This window comes from Phasianus colchicus, chromosome 7 (genome assembly GCF_987193195.1).
Source record: "Phasianus colchicus chromosome 7, bPhaCol1.hap1.1, whole genome shotgun sequence".
In the NCBI taxonomy this organism is placed as follows: Eukaryota; Metazoa; Chordata; class Aves; order Galliformes; family Phasianidae; genus Phasianus; species Phasianus colchicus.
Window position 1 is genome coordinate 18,893,758 of NC_143442.1, and position 17,372 is coordinate 18,911,129.

At 35.4% G+C, this 17,372-nt stretch overlaps 1 protein-coding gene across 8 annotated transcripts in view; it reads left to right on the forward strand.

The window, feature by feature from the left end:
• Positions 1-17,372, forward strand: part of MYO3B (myosin IIIB) — a 193,097-nt gene that overhangs the window by 22,024 nt on the left and 153,701 nt on the right. For 7 of the 8 annotated variants that reach the window (XR_016468258.1, XM_090143988.1, XM_090143985.1 and 4 more), the window contains exons 5-9: positions 4,929-5,112; positions 6,607-6,741; positions 8,123-8,227; positions 8,493-8,592; positions 12,127-12,203. Coding sequence is in view for 6 of the 8 variants with exons in the window: in XM_090143988.1 (XP_090000114.1) it covers positions 4,929-5,112; positions 6,607-6,741; positions 8,123-8,227; positions 8,493-8,592; positions 12,127-12,203 (601 nt within the window). In the remaining 2 variants the exon portion in view is untranslated. Of the gene's footprint in view, positions 1-4,928; positions 5,113-6,606; positions 6,742-8,122; positions 8,228-8,492; positions 8,593-12,126; positions 12,204-14,354; positions 15,246-17,372 lie in introns of those variants that run through there. The other variant, XM_090143991.1, reaches the window with a different exon arrangement.

The following is a 17,372-nucleotide window of genomic DNA, read 5'->3' on the forward strand; positions in this document are numbered from 1 at the left end:
ACAATTAGTAAGAGGTTTAAGAAGTTTAAGATTGACTATGTTGAAAGGGAGAATATGTTTCCTGGCTACTTTCTCTGTACCTCTGTTTTTAGTACCCACAGAGCCTGTTTCATGGTTTCTGTATTCAACAGGGACTTGTTCTGTGAACTGAATTTAACAGGTGTGTTTTCAGGGATCTGCCTTTCATCTTTAAATAATGGCAGTTGTATTACCTATTGTCCTATTTTTCCCTGAAGTTGGCCTAGTGAAACAATGTGATCAGTTGAAGTATGGTTCTTTTTGTCCCTAAGTTGTATAGTATCAGTACCAGCTTTTGAATATACTTCTGTCCTTCTCCATCTTCTGTCACTGACCTTCGTCCTCTAGAGAACTATGTACATCACATTTTGCAGCTGCTTCTTCTACAACCATCTTATAGGATGGTATATTGATGGATTCTTTTGTATGCTGTATTTCAGGATATTGACATCCTCTTTGTTTTAAACTAGCCAGAAAGAAACAGCAAGAGGAAACTAGCAAAGGAAGCTGTTCTGACTATTGATTTTTTTATGGCTTTCAGTGGTTCATTAATTCCCCTAACAATTTCTTCCTCGGTAGCTGGCTTGGTGTGGCAATCAGTAGCCAGCAGAATAGGGGCTGTCATGGCTGAGTGAAGCCATAGCTGATAATCTCAGTTTTGCCTTATGAATTCTTCTATCTATGGCTCATTTATTTAGTGTAGAAGCAAAATAGAGCTCTCTATAAATAGTGGAATACCATAATTTTGAATATGACATTCTCATTCTTTCACAATTTGTGTAGATGCCAGCAGAACATCAGCCAGCTGTTTCACAAGACAGGCAAGAAGAGCTGGACAAATAATGCTGAAAAATTAGCTGTGTGCAAGAATTATTCATATGGGAACAGTATTTTTTAGATATATATACATTATTTTTTTTTCTCACTAGTATTAACTGAAATTGCTTTTATGTCCCTAACAGCTGCATTAAAATTCAAACTATACAGTACTGTATACCACTGTTGTTTAAAGCACCAGGATGGACTGAGAATCATACTAATTTTAAAACCTGTATAGCTATCTTGTTTTATAATAAACAAGAAAAAGGGTGCCTGTTTGAAGTCAATAAGGCAGATAACTCTTGTATGAAAATTCAGTAAGGCATTATCAAAAAGAGAACTGCAATTCTTAAGCTATTTCTGGCACTGTTTCTCTTGCTTATGGGTCCCTCTTGTTCCTATTGTTTCTGAGAAAGATAGCTGCAGGATAATAAATGTGCCAGAAAAATGTTGACTTTATTCTAGAGGTTGTTACGTCATGTGAAATCTCTACATAATATATCTGTACAGTCTTTTTTATTATTTTCACAATATAGTTTGAACTTTGTGAATTTGCATTGAGAATCAAAGAACAACTTCTGGAATACCATGTAATTTCCAGAAGGCTTTCTTGGGGGCTGTTTAGAGCCATTAGAGAAGACTGTGGTTCACAAAGGGAAAAATGACTTGTGGACAGTCTGTAAGCAGTATTTCTTTTGTTATCTTTTTATAGAATGACATAATCATCTAGGTTGGAAAAGACCTTCAAGAAAATGTTCAATCATCAACCTGTCTTTCTGAATCCTGTAACTAAATCAAGGCCCTTACTGTCACATCCACACTTTTTTTATCAGACAAACCTTGCAGTCTGTTTATCTTCTTGTTAAGAGGGTAATACATAATTACTGATTCTAATGCCCATCTTATTTTTTCTTTAAATTTAGATAAAACTTGTTTATGCATCTGCCATCTTAAAAATTAGTCTATTGCACATAGTCTCGCTTGATTTGTTCTGACTTCTAAAGGTTTTCAAAAATGTCTTGGTGTTAGAAAAAAAAAAAAACTATTGAAATTTACTTTCTCAATGGGGAATGTCTCGCTTCATGGACAACTGAAAGAAACGCTGTCAGTTGCTGAAGCCTGTTAAGATTTTGTTTTCTCCTTTTGTTTCCCATGGATGGTCAACAGAGGTTTACAACTTAAAAAAAGTAGTTTCTCTCTCTTTAAAAAAAAAAAAGAAAATCTTGCATTTGCTCCTGTTTCTGCCTGAGAGCATCTTGTTGAGACTCCCGTCTAGTTGTCCTTTTGCTTTGCGTTCTTTAGTATGTAAAATAAGGTTTGGTAGAGTGCAAGGGGGTTGCTTATAACATCTAGTCATTCCTCAAATAGCTTAAGAGTGTGCAGTCACAAATAGCTTTGTGTAAGATGTTCCCTAGCCAGTAGAGTTAATTGCCAAAGTGTAATTTTTCAGCATCTGCTGTGGGCTATTTTGCTTGCCCGCTTGGAACAGATTTAACCACTGAGAAGTTTTCTCCATCTGGTGGCAGAAATTGTGAAATTCTTGTAATCAGGAGGTCTGAAATAGGTTGAGGCTCCCTCCAGGGAGGACAGTGCTGAGTTTTGCACAGCTAGAAGCCACCCTTTGTATATCACTTCAAAGCACAGAACAGGTATGAGATCTGATGTGCAAGCAGTAAAAGAGGAAAAGTCTTCCTAAAGAAATTTCAACTTTTGCATTTTAGAGTTAAGGTCTTGTGGATGTGGGGTTTTATAGAATTCATTGCATTCGTGTGTGTAACTTTTCATTGTACAAATAAATAAAAATGCGCAGCCCTTGTTTTAAGGCACACTATTTTGAGTAAGTAAGCAAAAACTGAAGAAAAAGCAGAAGTTGCACTTAAAAAAAAGTTAGACATTTATGATGTTTAAGATATATACTGTTCTTTTGCTTTTTTATAATGTAAAATTTTTACATCTATCCCAGAAATGTCATAACTTACTATGTTGCATTCAAAGAACACTCACTGGTGGCAGATACAGAACCTCGTTTGGTATGTATTGTTTGAGTTCAAGAAGAGACTTTTAGTTTAAGCAGAAGATGATTGTGCTACATATTTGGCAAATCTGCTTCTAAGCTGGACATGAACAAAGTTCTACTTTGTTATAAGAATGCAGAGAAGTGCTTACTCATTACAATTTTTCTAAAAGTTGAAAATTCAGAGATAGTGTTTAATGGTAACTTATCAGAACAAATTCAGGAAACGTCACAACTTTTTTTTTTTATTTTAAAGAAAAATATATTTGTTCACACTGGCTGCTTAGAAAGGGAGGCATTCTAATAAATGTTACATTGGTGTGAAGAGTACTACGCATCATTTTCTGGACGTTCTATGTGATAGGCTAGTTGTTGTACTGATAGGCAAATGGCAGTTGCCTTTACACATGAACATCTGTAATATTTCTCTTAAAGTACTAAAGTGACATGTTCAATATGTCTTTGGCTTTTGTTTATTTTTTTTAACTTGGGATACAACTGTTCCCGCTTACATTTGCATTTGTCTTCCTACCCCAAGTAAAGCTTGTTGTTAAGGTTGGCTTATCAGAAGCTACATGTCTGAGGATGCTGTCTTCAGTTCATGCAGTACAGTCTGTTCACCGATTTCAGCAAATTCTCTCTCTTGACCTGCTTCAATTGAGGTGCTGACTGTATGTGTTTGGAATACTATTCTTTATTTGCAGCAAGCTGTATTGAATCCAAGTAGTGAGAAACTGTCCTGATTATTATTGACCTTCAGCAGATTAATGACATTGACTAGCTTTTTCTTTTTCTCCTCTGCTTTCCTTTCGTCTCTTCCCCTCCCTTTCTCTCCCCTCATCAAGAAATGGAATGTTTTGTGTTTTCTGTGTGGTAAATTTCTTTAATTACATGTCAGTGCTTTTTTTTCTTGGCATTTAAAGGAATTTAAAAACTTCTTTCCCCTACAAAGATATCAAGCATGCAAACAAACATCTCCATTTTGCATACACAGATCTGGGCTGCATGTGAATTTGAATGCAGTTTATTTTCCTTTCTAGCATGATTAGAAAACATAGTTATTTCTTTAATTACATTGAATAGCTGCCGCTTCATTCCTTTTTAATTTCTCAGACTTTTTATCAGGTTCACGTTCTTTCTGACTAAATTCTTGGTGCCAGGTAGTTGTCAGTGCTGCTGGCAATGTTATAGAAGATAATAAGACAGTGGGAAATGGCTCAAACCTTAAAAGTCAGGTCTGTTTGGGATCATTTGGAGTGAGGTGCTAGCTGATTAACCTCCAAAAGCTGGGAGCTTTTGCAGTTAACCATGGTGTTGTCTTCAATTGCTTATTTCAAGATTACTTTATAATTTTTCTCCTTCAGTTTGTTCATGGATCTCAGAACTTATATTTTCCAGTTAAGTGCAAAGGTAGCTGAGGTGGTCTGCATACTGACAGCCACGCTCACTGAAACAGGGACAGAGACAAGTGGAATTGCTGAGAAACATTTTCAGTGATAATTGTTACTCTAGTGACATTTCTGTTTATTATCAAATTGCTTTGTATTTTATGATATCTGCCAGCCCGGTCTAAACTAATGAACTGGTTATGTACAGCGCCATTGTAGATGTATCAGATATGATGAAGTGTTTTACCTACTGAGTGTTTGCCTGGCAATTATCCAGGGAGTTAGATAAAATACATTACATGAATGACATAGCTTTTTAATGCACAGGAAATAAGGTCTCATTTCATGAGTTGTGTTAAACCAGTTGTATAAAATGTCCATTAAAAGTGCATGCAATAAAGAGAGAGATCAGATATTGTCAAAAGTTCAGAAATGGGTTCAGAATTATTTAGCGTATGCAGCAATATATAAAGCAAAGAGTTAATACATGCAGCAAAGTAAGTAAAGAGAAATGGTCTAGCGTGTTTTCTTTGCGTTCCTTTATCTAATGATCTTATCTCTCTGCAAGATTTTCATTTGTCATTCCATCTGTGTTTCTTTTCAATATTTGATTTCTTTATCATAACATGGCTGCTTTAGTTCAGTTACTTAAAGCTTCCGATTGTACGTCTGTCTGCTTTGTTTTTCAGGAAGCCATTGTATGGATTATTTCAATACAATTCCAGTATGATTGGACTAGAATCATTAGCTGATCCCACAGACACCTGGGAAATTATAGAGACTATTGGAAAAGGCACTTACGGTAAAGTCTATAAGGTTGCCAATAAGAAAGATGGGAGTCTGGCAGCAGTAAAGATTCTCGATCCTATTAGTGTAAGTAAAAGTATTAAACTTCATTGCTAATTTAAAAGAATTTTTAAAGAGATTTAAAATATAAGTTAAACATAAGATATTGAAAGCATCCTGGAGGAAATGTTTTTGCAGTGTGTTGGCAGAAGGAAACCTGAAAGGTGCTGCTGAAAATTTAATCATCTTGCATGCTATTTGAAAATAGCATTTGCTAAGTTTCATTTTTATATCTATGTAAGTCGTCCAGTACAAATTCAGACATCTGTGCTTGGAGCATGCATGTGACAGGAGAGCACAAAGGCATTCCTCTTAGGGGTCTGTTTTAGGAAGGAAGATAAAAGATACTGTTAATGTTAAATGTTCTTATTCTACATTCCCTAAAAGGATTGCTTTTTCCATTGCAGAAATACTATGAACTTCATGATATTTTGCAATTGTCTTCTGTAAGCGTCTAACACTGATAAGCAATAATTAAAGCCCAGGCAAAATTCTTGGAAGTGGTTCTCTGCTAGCTCCAGTTTTAGTGGGATTTAAGTCCCTGACCACCCTTTAGAGCTTAGGCCCTCACTCTCAGTGGAAGGGTTAACTGACCACTGTACAGATTGGATCAAGCTGGAGTTTGATTGTAACAGTTGAGCGAGTCTATTTACTATGAAAGGTTGCTTTTCTATCATTTACTACTTCTGAAGCCTTGCTTTTTCTCTTGTGTAATTCTGGGAAAAGTGCTAAGTAAGACGATAGCCTCAAGATAGATTAAAAAAAAAAACAAAAAACAACAAAAAAAAAAAACAAGCCAAAACAACCCTCCACGTAAATCTTTAATATTTTTAGTAGTTGCCTTCTCTGCAGAAGCAAGGAAACTTACTGCTTAGGTATTGTTCTGAATTTTGGCTTATGAGCTGATATTCAACACTTTTTAAATTGTCACAGAACTGTTATATTAACAAATGCTTAGTAACATTTGCTTATGAATGTTGATATTTCTCTTTTTAATAGTTTCTAGTGTATGTCTTAATGTTTTTATTTTTATTTTTACAACATTCCACTTGGAGGTTTTGTGAAATTATTTGATCCCATCTGTTGTCCTGTTTGGACCACAGAAAAAATAATGAATCAAAGGTTCATATAACTACATTTTTCTTGCACATTAAGAAATTTGCATGTTTGAAATTAATACATGAAAAAAATCTTATTTAGACAGCTAAGTAATGTTTAGAGCAATTTTTACTTTTCTAGTTGCATATATTACTCATTAAAAGAGTCCTTGAAGAGGAACTGCTTGCTTTATACAGATTTCACATTTCTGTATGTAAAAAAATCAAGTCAGGATTTGATTAAATTAAATACTGGATTTAATTTGCAGTTTCATGTGAGTACTTTCAGCAGCGCGAGAAGAAAGCCATTTAAAAGTACAAACTGCTTAAAAATAGCTCTTTTTATCCATAAGAGCTTATTCTTGCTTTACTTGCTTTACGGGCTTACTGTGTTTGTATGTTCTGTTTGTATTTCCCTATTTAGGATGTAGATGAAGAAATTGAAGCAGAATATAATATTTTGCAGTTTCTTCCCAATCATCCTAATGTTGTTAGATTTTATGGGATGTTCTACAAAGCAGATCAATATGTGGGAGGACAGCTCTGGCTAGTACTTGAGGTAAAAACATCTTGATAATATTACATCTTAACTAGTGAATGTTGGTGGGTCTCTGTTCTCTGTTGCTAGGAGAGTCACCAGCTTTCATGATTTTCTGATAGGGGCCATTTATCAAAAGACTGGTGATAGATGATATGTCATAATGTACTGTTGAAAATCTCACAAAAATTTGTTTAAGAGTGAACGTGCTTACAATTTATTTCTATTCAAGTTGCTACATTCTGCTTCAAAAACCACTGTATCTTGTTGGTAAGAATGTTTTGCTTAAAAACAGCTTGATTTTTCTTGTTGGAGGAGATAATGTTCAAATTTTTTGAGAAGTCAAGCACTCAAGGGAAATGCGAAACATTATGTAGAAGTAACGTGGTAAACAATTAACAAACATGCTGCCTGTTGCAAAATGAACAGGGAAAATGTAATATAAAACTAGAATTTGGTTGTTCTAGAATCTAGCACCAGAAATGCCTACTATTAATTCTTCAGTGGCAATCGGTATTCTTGCAGTGAAAAATGTAAAATGATGCATGGTCGTCTTGTTGCCAGTTAAGTGACTGCGAAAGATTTTTGCAAGATGAGTGAGGATTTCTAAACAATTTCCAGGCTTAATAGATGCAGAACTTTGCACAGGCTGATGTTCAGTATAATGGCATTCAAACATTTTGTTGTGTTATAAGTAGGTTGAAAAGGTTAGCATTTGCTTTTTAATTACAGTTCATTTTAGAAATTCTATTCCCTATTCTTGAATGACAACTTGAATCAGAATGGAAAAGCTTTACATCCCCTTTAAGTCATAGAATCTCAACAACGCATTTAACTTCTGTCTATGGTAGAATCGTGTAGCTTGCATGAATGTTCTTTGACATTTCATATTAAATTCCATTACCTATTGATAAAGGAGATCTAGTATCTTTGTTTTGCTGTTGCTTTTTACTGTATGCCTACTGGCTTTGTATTGAATTTGCGCTTGGATTTCCACGTGTTTTCTTTTTTTTTTTCCCCAAGTGTAGCATATCAGACAGGTTATATGTGGTATTTCATATAATAAAATTTTATATGGTAAAATTGTGAAATACTCTATATAATGAAACTGAATGTAGAATTTGAAAGAGCTAGGTCTATATAGACCTTACCAACTAGGTACGCTCTTGTCAGTTACTTTTGGTGCATGTTTTTCAGACTTTAAAGACTTCTGACATTAAAAAAAATGCATTTTCCTTACATAGATAAATTTATGGATAATGGAAAAGTAAAAATCTGGTTGTTCCCTGACTTTTGTTGTCATACAGTTTTGTGCAGTAGTTGTTTACAGCCTAAATAAGCGCATTGAGTAACTGAGATCATGTCTCGCTTTTTTCCACCTTTGTGTCTTCCCACTTCACAGCTGTGCAATGGAGGGTCTGTCACAGAACTTGTCAAAGGTTTGCTGAAGTGTGGCCAACAATTGGATGAAGCTATGATCTCATACATCTTATATGGTGCTCTCTTGGTAAGGTTGTTCACTGGGCTTGTAATGACAGCAGAGGGTGCAATTTGCTCATCTCATGCATATATTTTCCATTTATAAAGAATGATAATGTTGACAATATTATCTGGGCTATTACTGCAGTAGGGGTTGTATCAAGCATGTAATCCGGCGGACAGATGTTTCTATAGACTCTGTGCAGATTGTCTTCATTACATTCCCTAATAGTAGGGTGGTAATTGTTTTTAAATAAGGGAGTAAACTTATTTTTGTTACTGCTGGCATATAGGGCCTTCAGCATTTACACAATAACCGGATCATTCATCGAGATGTCAAAGGGAACAACATTCTTCTGACAACAGAAGGTGGAGTCAAGCTCGTTGACTTTGGTAATGACCACTTCCCATTTGTTTTCCTGATACATGCAGTTTAGCCAAAGGCATCTGTTTACTTTCCACTGGGAAGGCAGAATGCTATAGTGAGAGATTTTCAGGACGATTATCAAGATTATTTTAAGGAGGAAAAATGGGAAAGCAACTTGATACAGCAAGAAGGAAAATGGTATCAAAAAATCGTAAGACATTTTTAACTTAAAAGAGCAATCATAATAATTTATTGTTTAAAATATTTTTGAAGGTGTCATTTACAAATCTTTTTTTTTTTGCATTTTGCAAAGAATGTCAGTTTCACAGTAATTGTCCTAATTTAAATTTAAATTCTGTGTGTTTTGCATATGAAAAGAAAGCATCCTTCTCTTTGAAATGACATTTGCTAGCCTCTAGCATTTTGTTCCCTCTGAGCAGAAGGTAAAATGGTCCCATGTGTCCAAAACCCAATATCCATTTAATATGTTATTATTGCTGTTATATACAAGCATGGCCAGTCTGGAAATATTGTAAGAAATAGAGGGGTAAGGAGAGGAAAAGAGAAAGGGACTTGTCAATAAAATTTAATTCAGTTCAGCATTTTTCTTCTTATATATATCCACTCAGAAAAATAACACAGAGCTGTATGTAGTCTGACAGATATGTAAGCAATGGAAATAAGTTATTACTAATATGTGATTCATTAGTTAACTATAAAATGCATAAGGTAATCATCATTGAGAATGGTATCGCTTGGATAACAGATGTATGTTAAGTGGTGCGTGAAGGTAAAGAAAAATGTTCACAAACTCAGAGTAGCATACGATGATGTGCCAAAAATCCTGCAAATAGTAATGATTAAAAAAATGAAATCATATAGTGGAAAATAAATATAATACCATGACATCATCAGTATTACAAATTTGACATTAAAAATGATTGTTTTGGAGATTATAAAGTAAGTTGCAACCAAGAAAGTAGCAAACTTCTCAGTACCTTCTAGGGACAGAAATTCATTATGTTGAACAGTAGAGGTAACAATTAAAATAGTGCTGGAAGAAACATGGCCTGAAGCAAAATTTGCAGCAAGTCCCTGGGCTAGTACGAGGGAGACAGGTAATTTCTCTATCAGTATGGTCATTGTTTGTAACTACGCCCTTCTGGGAAATACTAGCTTCTTTCTCTGACAATTCTTATCATACATGTCAATGGCATTAGCTGCTGCTGAAGCTCAGCTTGGATCCCGAGTCCTGTGGTATACAAACCTAAGTGGCGTGTTCAGGAATACTGAGAATCCCAAGATTTCTGGCATCTGATCTCTTTTCATGTTGTTGGGGCTTTTTTATTTCTTAACATTTAACATTCACCAGTAACAGTGGCAAATTATAACAAATATACCTCAGAAAAAGACATGAGCAAACACTCAGGTGTTTCCTAGTACTTAACCACTAGGAAATGCTGAAATGTACTTCCTATCTGACAAAGCACTATGCAATAAGGTTTCATTGAATTGCTCTTTCTCTTGCTAGCCCACTGCTTTATTCATAGAAAGGACTTAGGATCAAATTAGGACTGAGTTGCAGCTGTAACTGTTGTCTGTAGACCTGTCCTATTTTTTGCAGGAGGTGAATGATGTTTAGTGAAAAATGCAGAGTTCAGGAAGAGAAGGGTTTTGCTATTCAGGTATCTGAATGGCATCAAATTCTTGCTTCTGCTAGGGTTTCTCTTTGTTGGCAAGTCACTTGCATCAAGCTTTTTAGAAATGGCCATTCTGTGTTCCTCGTTTTCCTCATATCCAGACTGAAATATTTTGTACTACCTTGCAGAAGAGCTAAGTTTGATTGAGCTGCAGCTGAGAACGTTACAACTCTACTTTAGTCATATGGAGTGCCTGAAAACTGAAAGATCTCAGATTAAGAGCACAAAAACAGTGGATGCATTTGATATTTTTAGGCTAATCCCTGGAACTAATAATCCTCTCCCATTTTGAAGGAATGTTAAGGAGATTTGTTTTGTGATAAGGAGCAAAGGAAATAGGAAAGGAAACAATAATTCTAGATTTAATATTGAATTGGGCATACTAAATAAGGGTCTAGAATCCAAATTGATGGAGATAAAAGGAAATACTCAGAGATTACCTAGTCAGTGAGTTCTATCCATTATGTAGGGGGAAGAGAAAGTGAATTCCTACTCAAGGGCAGTACGCATTGATATTAGCACAGTGAGAGGATTGCACAGAGTTATTTGTTTGCTTTTATTGCGTGACTTTGCAACTTGTTCTTTTTTCAGTGTAATATGTTTTTTCCTTCAACTTCACTCAGCAGCATGACATACTTGAATAAATGTTGACCCTGGTGTAAGGTGACCCAAAATGTCTGCAACTCATCACTCACTTATGTTCTTTCTCTCTTTTTCACCATCTTCCCTCCTTCTCCCTTTCTCCGTCTCAGCTCTTTGGTGTTCCATGCTGTTTTGGGATGTCCATAGATGGCAGCTACAAGTTAGGCTAGCTTTAGAGAAAACAGTTAAATGCATGGAGGCTTGTAGACTCTAGTCATTAGCTGTTTCACAGTGTTACCCATCAAATCAAGACTTGTGATCACACTGAAATGAAAAATAAGTACAGAGTTGAATCACTGATACAGCAATCTAATTGCTTAATTTACAAATTACTGATTTTGAGTCTCAATTTCTTACTCAGTGAAATCAGGCACAAATCTAATATGTGTGTTTCTACCTGTTTTTCTTTGTAGGGGGTACTGTGTTTTCTTTTTTTTTTTCCCAACAATGATAATGTGAAATCTTTTGTCAGTATTGCATTTGTTCAGCTTATTTGAATGCTCCTGAATTCTACAGGAGCACAGTTGACAAGAGCACATAAAATGATTTGATTTGAAATTTCATTTTGATTTTTTACTATTGTTTCATTTTTCACTAGTTCCTTCCTTCCTTTTTTCTGCTGTGCTTCACTAGCTTAGCCTCAGTCAGAAAACCAATGAAGCACAGGCTTTGTTTTAAGCACTTGCTTAATTCCTAAGTACAAGCTAAGATGTGAACTTAAGCTTCCATGTTTTTCACAGGAAAATATTTGTTTTAAACAAGTGCATAAATGTTTTGTTGAGAAGGAACTTCTGCAAGGTTCCTGCCAGCAGCATTCAGGGAATAAATTTCAGCTAGGCTTGGGCAACATTTCTGGAAAATAGGTTTAAAACAGATTGGAATTTGAAATGTTCCAGGTTATACTCATGAAAAACTGCAGAAGGAGGCATCTGTGATATTAAGAGCTGATTAAATTTTTGAATTTGAATGAAAGTGCTTCAGACTGAGATTGTTAATAAAAAATCTCTTAGCAATTCAGAAAGAAAACAACAAGCTGTGGTCTGTCTGGGATGAGCTGTGGAAAAATGAAATTAATCGAAGAATTCAGTAGAAACACTACTGCACTTTGGCCTGTAGCTGTGATCTCAGTCTCAGAGGCTTGTTTCCTACATACTTCACATAAACTGATTGACCTGATTAAACAAATTTGAAGCCAAATTTGTTTCTGTTTTGTTGCAGGTGTTTCAGCCCAGCTCACCAGCACACGGCTACGTAGAAACACCTCAGTGGGAACACCCTTTTGGATGGCTCCTGAGGTAGGCAAATGTTTTTTGAATCCTGAATTGTCTCCATTCATTGTAATGCATAATTTGTTGGCATTTTAATCAACAAATATCTTTTCTTCCCATCTAAGGACCATATTTCTACTTTTCTCCATGTCTATGGCAACTGTCAATGAAAGTATTATCAGAATATACAAACTGGATTCTTTGAACAGTATTAATATTCACTATTTTTGTCTCTGTAATGTTTCCATAAAAATACAGATGATCTTCAAATAATTTAGGGTTGTCTTGAAAATTTTATGACTTCCCAATCAAACACATTTAAGCACTATGTAATTCTATAGAAATGCTTTTTGGATGAAAAATACCAGTATGGGACATCTAAAGAACCTTCACAAAATAGTTGAATATACGCTATAGATATAGGTAGATAAGTATCTACAGCTGAGAGCTTGAGCTGGAGAAACTGAAGTCTGCAATTATGCAGTCTCCTGAGGTTTCACACATGGGATCAAGCCTCTCTTGGACTAAAGTTTTTGAAGTTAAGCTGGCCCTGCATGTTCTTACACAGTGTGAATATGATTCTGTGCATGTTTGTGATTTCTGCTACATTATACGCAAATTTCTGGTCTGAGGAAAGGCATGCAGTTTTTCTGCAGTTGGGTAGTTGATTTGTTTTGTTGATCCATTTGCTCTATTGCGAGATGGATTCACTTAATGTAGGAAAGGTCCTTTAAAAAATGATAGTTAATACCCTATTTCTGTGCGCTAGCAAGAGACACAACTCGTAATTCTCATCCTGATCTATTACTACATTGGTCCAAACAGCACCGGTATTTATGGGATAGGTAAATTTAACGAGGACTTCATGTCTGCTCTAGTGAAATAAGCTTGTCTATCTTTTGAGGATCTTAATGTACTTTCAAACATTTACTTCTCCTTCTCTATTAGAATGTTATATCAGGCATTCAGAATGTTCTGTAGATTGTGCTGCAGGGGAGTATGTTTTTGTGTGTGCTTGTCTGAGCATTTAAATACAAGGTGGAAGAAGGAGGAGTTCCCACGTTACTATCTTGATTTAAGACTCTGAAAACCTTGACTCAGCTGTGTGTCCTGTAACCTTAATTACAGACTTGTCAAGTAGATGGACCAAAAAAATTGTAAAAAAAAGTGTTTCGGAAGCACTAATAAGCTATAACATCGTATAGCTCAAAATAATCTCAAACATTGATAACATGAGATCAGCCACAATATGAAGGTAAATACTAAAATGGAAAGAAGTGTTTACAGGAAAGAACAAAATGGTTCATTTATTGTCTATCTACTGTAATCCATGCTACTACTCACTTTTTTAAATGCTATAGAAGTAGGTATATATGACAATACAGTGGAAGAGATGTCAGAGTGAAAAGAGCAATTGGTGTATATTCTAGTGTATGGGAACTAGTGTGGGACTCAGCTAGTGTTGGGTCACAGCCTGAACCACTGATTGGTCACCTGAGAAAAGGACTGAGTCAGCCCTGGGAGCACAGGTAAAAGCAATTCAGTTGTGTGACTGGAAGGGGTGAAGCCTCGCTCCCTCCCTCCTAGACTTTGTTTAAGGGCTGATTGCCACTGGGGAAGGATCTCTTTCTGGAGATCCCTCCTCTGTGGAGTCTTTCATGCAAACCTATATGTTTGGATGCAGGTGAGCATTCCTTCCCTGTTTGTTTTCTTTTCCCATTTCCACAATATTCTTTCCAGCTGTAATACAAGCTGTAACGTATAGTAAAATGTGAGCGAGTACTTAGAGATTTAAAATGCAGCCAATGCTAGATAATAATAATCAAAACATAAAACTCATTTGCTTTCCCCAAGGTTTATGTCAAAAAGAAACAAACAAACAAAAAAACGAACAGGAAACAATAGTTATAGCTGTTTAACCTTGGGGGATGGTTCAAGGGCTCTGTTTCTGAGTGGCAAAACATGAAGTTCAGAATTCTTGCACTGGCTGGGGACATGCACACTTGGACTCATGGGCTGGCATGAGTCAGGCATATTAAAAATACAGAAGAATAATTTGCGGTGGTTCCAGACAATGTATTCTCTGTAAATTTAAGGTCAATTGGGTGTTTAACTGAAGGTTTTAAGGTTTAAAAATATTAATCTTTGCCCTTCTTGCTGTAAGAAACAATGCATTTTTATAAGATATAGATTATGAAATCAGAAATGGAGTGAAGAGGAAATGACTTGTTTCTTTGTAAGCTGTTAAACCTAAATAATAATAGCCTCATTTGCATTGTTTAGATATATTTGAATTTGGAGGAATTTTGGGTGGAATTTGCATCTGTTACGAGTGAATTTGTTTCCATGTGCAAAACAATTTTAAGTGTTGTGCAAACATCTGTTTATTTTAAAATATACTATACTACTTGTACATCTCTGTGGCTTCCTAAGGACGGCTGATTACAGCTGAGCAGGGAGAAGAAGCTGCTATAACAGATCCAAAATTGATCTTCCACACTCTCACAAAAAGATGGTTGGTATTTTACCATCTCCATAACAACCAGTTACGTCACAAAAGAGACACAAGATACCTTAGAAACCACTGTGCAAGCATTATTTATGGAATCACCTTCATTGCAGACGTTCTGAAGCCTTTGTAAAACACTCCTTTACACAGTGATGGGAATATTATGAAATATTTTCTTGAACTCAGACTTTTAGAGGTGATTTTTACAGTGCTGTTTTGCTTGAGTAATTGCAATCAATGTCAGAAATTATCCCAAATTTATAATCCATCCTGCCTGAAAATACTCATTCTCAAAGTAAAATCTCAAAGAAATAAACAGAGACTGAGACACATTTGTTCAAAAAATGCAACATACATGTAACCAGTGTGCATTATGTGCATCACTGAAAAAGGATCAAGGCTAGCTTGACATACTTCCAGTTTTGAAAAGATTTGTCAAAATAACTAACTCAGTACCACAAACATAGATAGTCATTTATATCACGTATTGATGCCTGTGTGAAAAACGCTGATGAAACTTCATGATGTACCTGTCTGCAAAACAGCTGCGAGATGCTTAGGTATCCATCCTGCTGTTGTTGAAATAGCTTTTAATTTTGCAGTTGTGTAACACATGCTCAAGTCACTACAGTTGCTTTCCTTGTGTCTGTATGAATGACCTATTTCCTTTGGCATGTGATATGCAATTTACCTTACATCTTGGGAGACCTTTCTGGTATTTTTAAAATACGGAGCCAAATTTTTATGTGAAATATGAATGCTTAGGACTGAAATAAGCTGAAAAAGACTGCCTGATTAGCAGTTTTTTAGAAACAGTGATTTCTATGTGAAACTGTGCTGAGATCGGTAAAACTAGAAAAGCACTCAACAGTCTCAAAAATCTTGCTGCCAAGATTTTTGACATAGGATAAATTCTATGTCAAATCCAAATATTCCTTAAAGAACAGGAAGGGAATGTTATTCAGAGAAATAGAAAGGACTTTTTTTTTTTTTTAAATTGGATTCTTACTATCTTCATGTGAAGCATAGAAGCCCCAGATTGTATAAAGCTATCGTGGAGCCTCATTTCAGGGATAGGTGAGAAAGATGGATGTAATCAGAAGAGGAAATAGGGATGGAAGATGAAGATGACTTTCTTAAAGGAATGGACTACAGGAGTGTTCTGGAGAAATGAACCATGTGAAGTAAAACTTGACAGAATATTTTCCTTGGCCAAATGCAGGAAAGTATTCAGATACAAGTGAATAACAGGATATGGGCAGGACACAAATACACTGGAAACAAGAATCAGCAGTTAAGCCAGGACAAGGAACGGAGTCTGTATAATGAGGAAAAGCATCATACTGTAAAATGAACTTCGCGAAATGCATTAAAGAGAATATAAAAATGGTACTTAAAATAGTGAAAGATCACTGAAAAATTGCTGTGGCTGGAGGGTGTCCTAAGGTGTCTGTTTCAGCTCACCTGTTTTTGCTGGTCAACATAAAAATCAGTAGCTTTACAGTTTTGAGATGACTGGGACATTATGTTTTTTTCTTGTTTCTTTTCTCTTATGATTGTGAGATTTGAGTAGCAGTAACAGTACAGATCAAAAAAAATTCATCCTTAAGCATTTGTTTTTGAGCAGAACACAGGATGAACCAAAAAGTTGCTGAAAATGAAAATGCAGAATCAAACCAGGTAGTGTGAAAGTATCTGAAGAACTTGGAGAGAAGCTTTAGAGTAGACTCCCTGAAAATCAGTCATTGCTGTTTAACCTAATTAGCATTATCTCGCAGCTAGAAAAACAGACATACAGAAGCTGGAATACAGAAAACTGCCAAACCAAAAAAGATAAATAAGACAGAACTGTTTAAGTACAGTTGTTGTTTAGGTTGTTTAAAGCTTCCTATTGCCAAATACCTGAAGTTACCTGAAGATTGTTTCTATTATGCTGAGATGAATTGTGTTGAATGCTAGCAAGAGGAAACAGATTAGAAATCTTAGAACAGAACTGCCTTTACTTCCTCACTCCTAAACCTTAACGTGTCTTGTTTTCAGCCTCTATTAGAGCTGGACAAAACCTATCCAGAACTGAATGGCAAACTTTCTTTTTCCCAAGTAATTGAAATATCACAAAAGCACGTACTTACGCCCGCACTCTGAGTTTTATTTACCAGTTCACGTTTTGTTTAATGAAGTTATCGTGATCTAGTCAGCTAGATTCTTGCAATTAACTCTGACCCTTAAAACAAGTTCAGTTAGAATCTGTACATTTGGGAAGAAAAACAGAAAAAGATAATCAAACACAGAAATAAAAACATGTTGAAGTCAATTTAAGCTGCAAGGAGTACAGTGCCATATTTTTATTGATAACTGCTAGAAAATGACAACTGCATATATAATTATGATTTGAAAGGAATGAAATTATAACATAGTTGATCTTTTGAAGAACTGCATTTTGAAATATGATGCAAAACAGTAGGAGAGCATGGAACTTTTATACATGCTGATTTATAATGAACTGAAGGAATCCACAGCTCAGTATAAATAGGATAGTTTTCAGTAACATATATATATGCACTTCTCTGCCAGAAAGCCGTTTAAAAATAGTTGTACAGTATGTAATTTTTGTGATTTAAAAAAAAACTTCATGAACTGTGTATCTTCTCTTTCTTTAATAAGGAAAATTTTGGAAGTATTTCCTC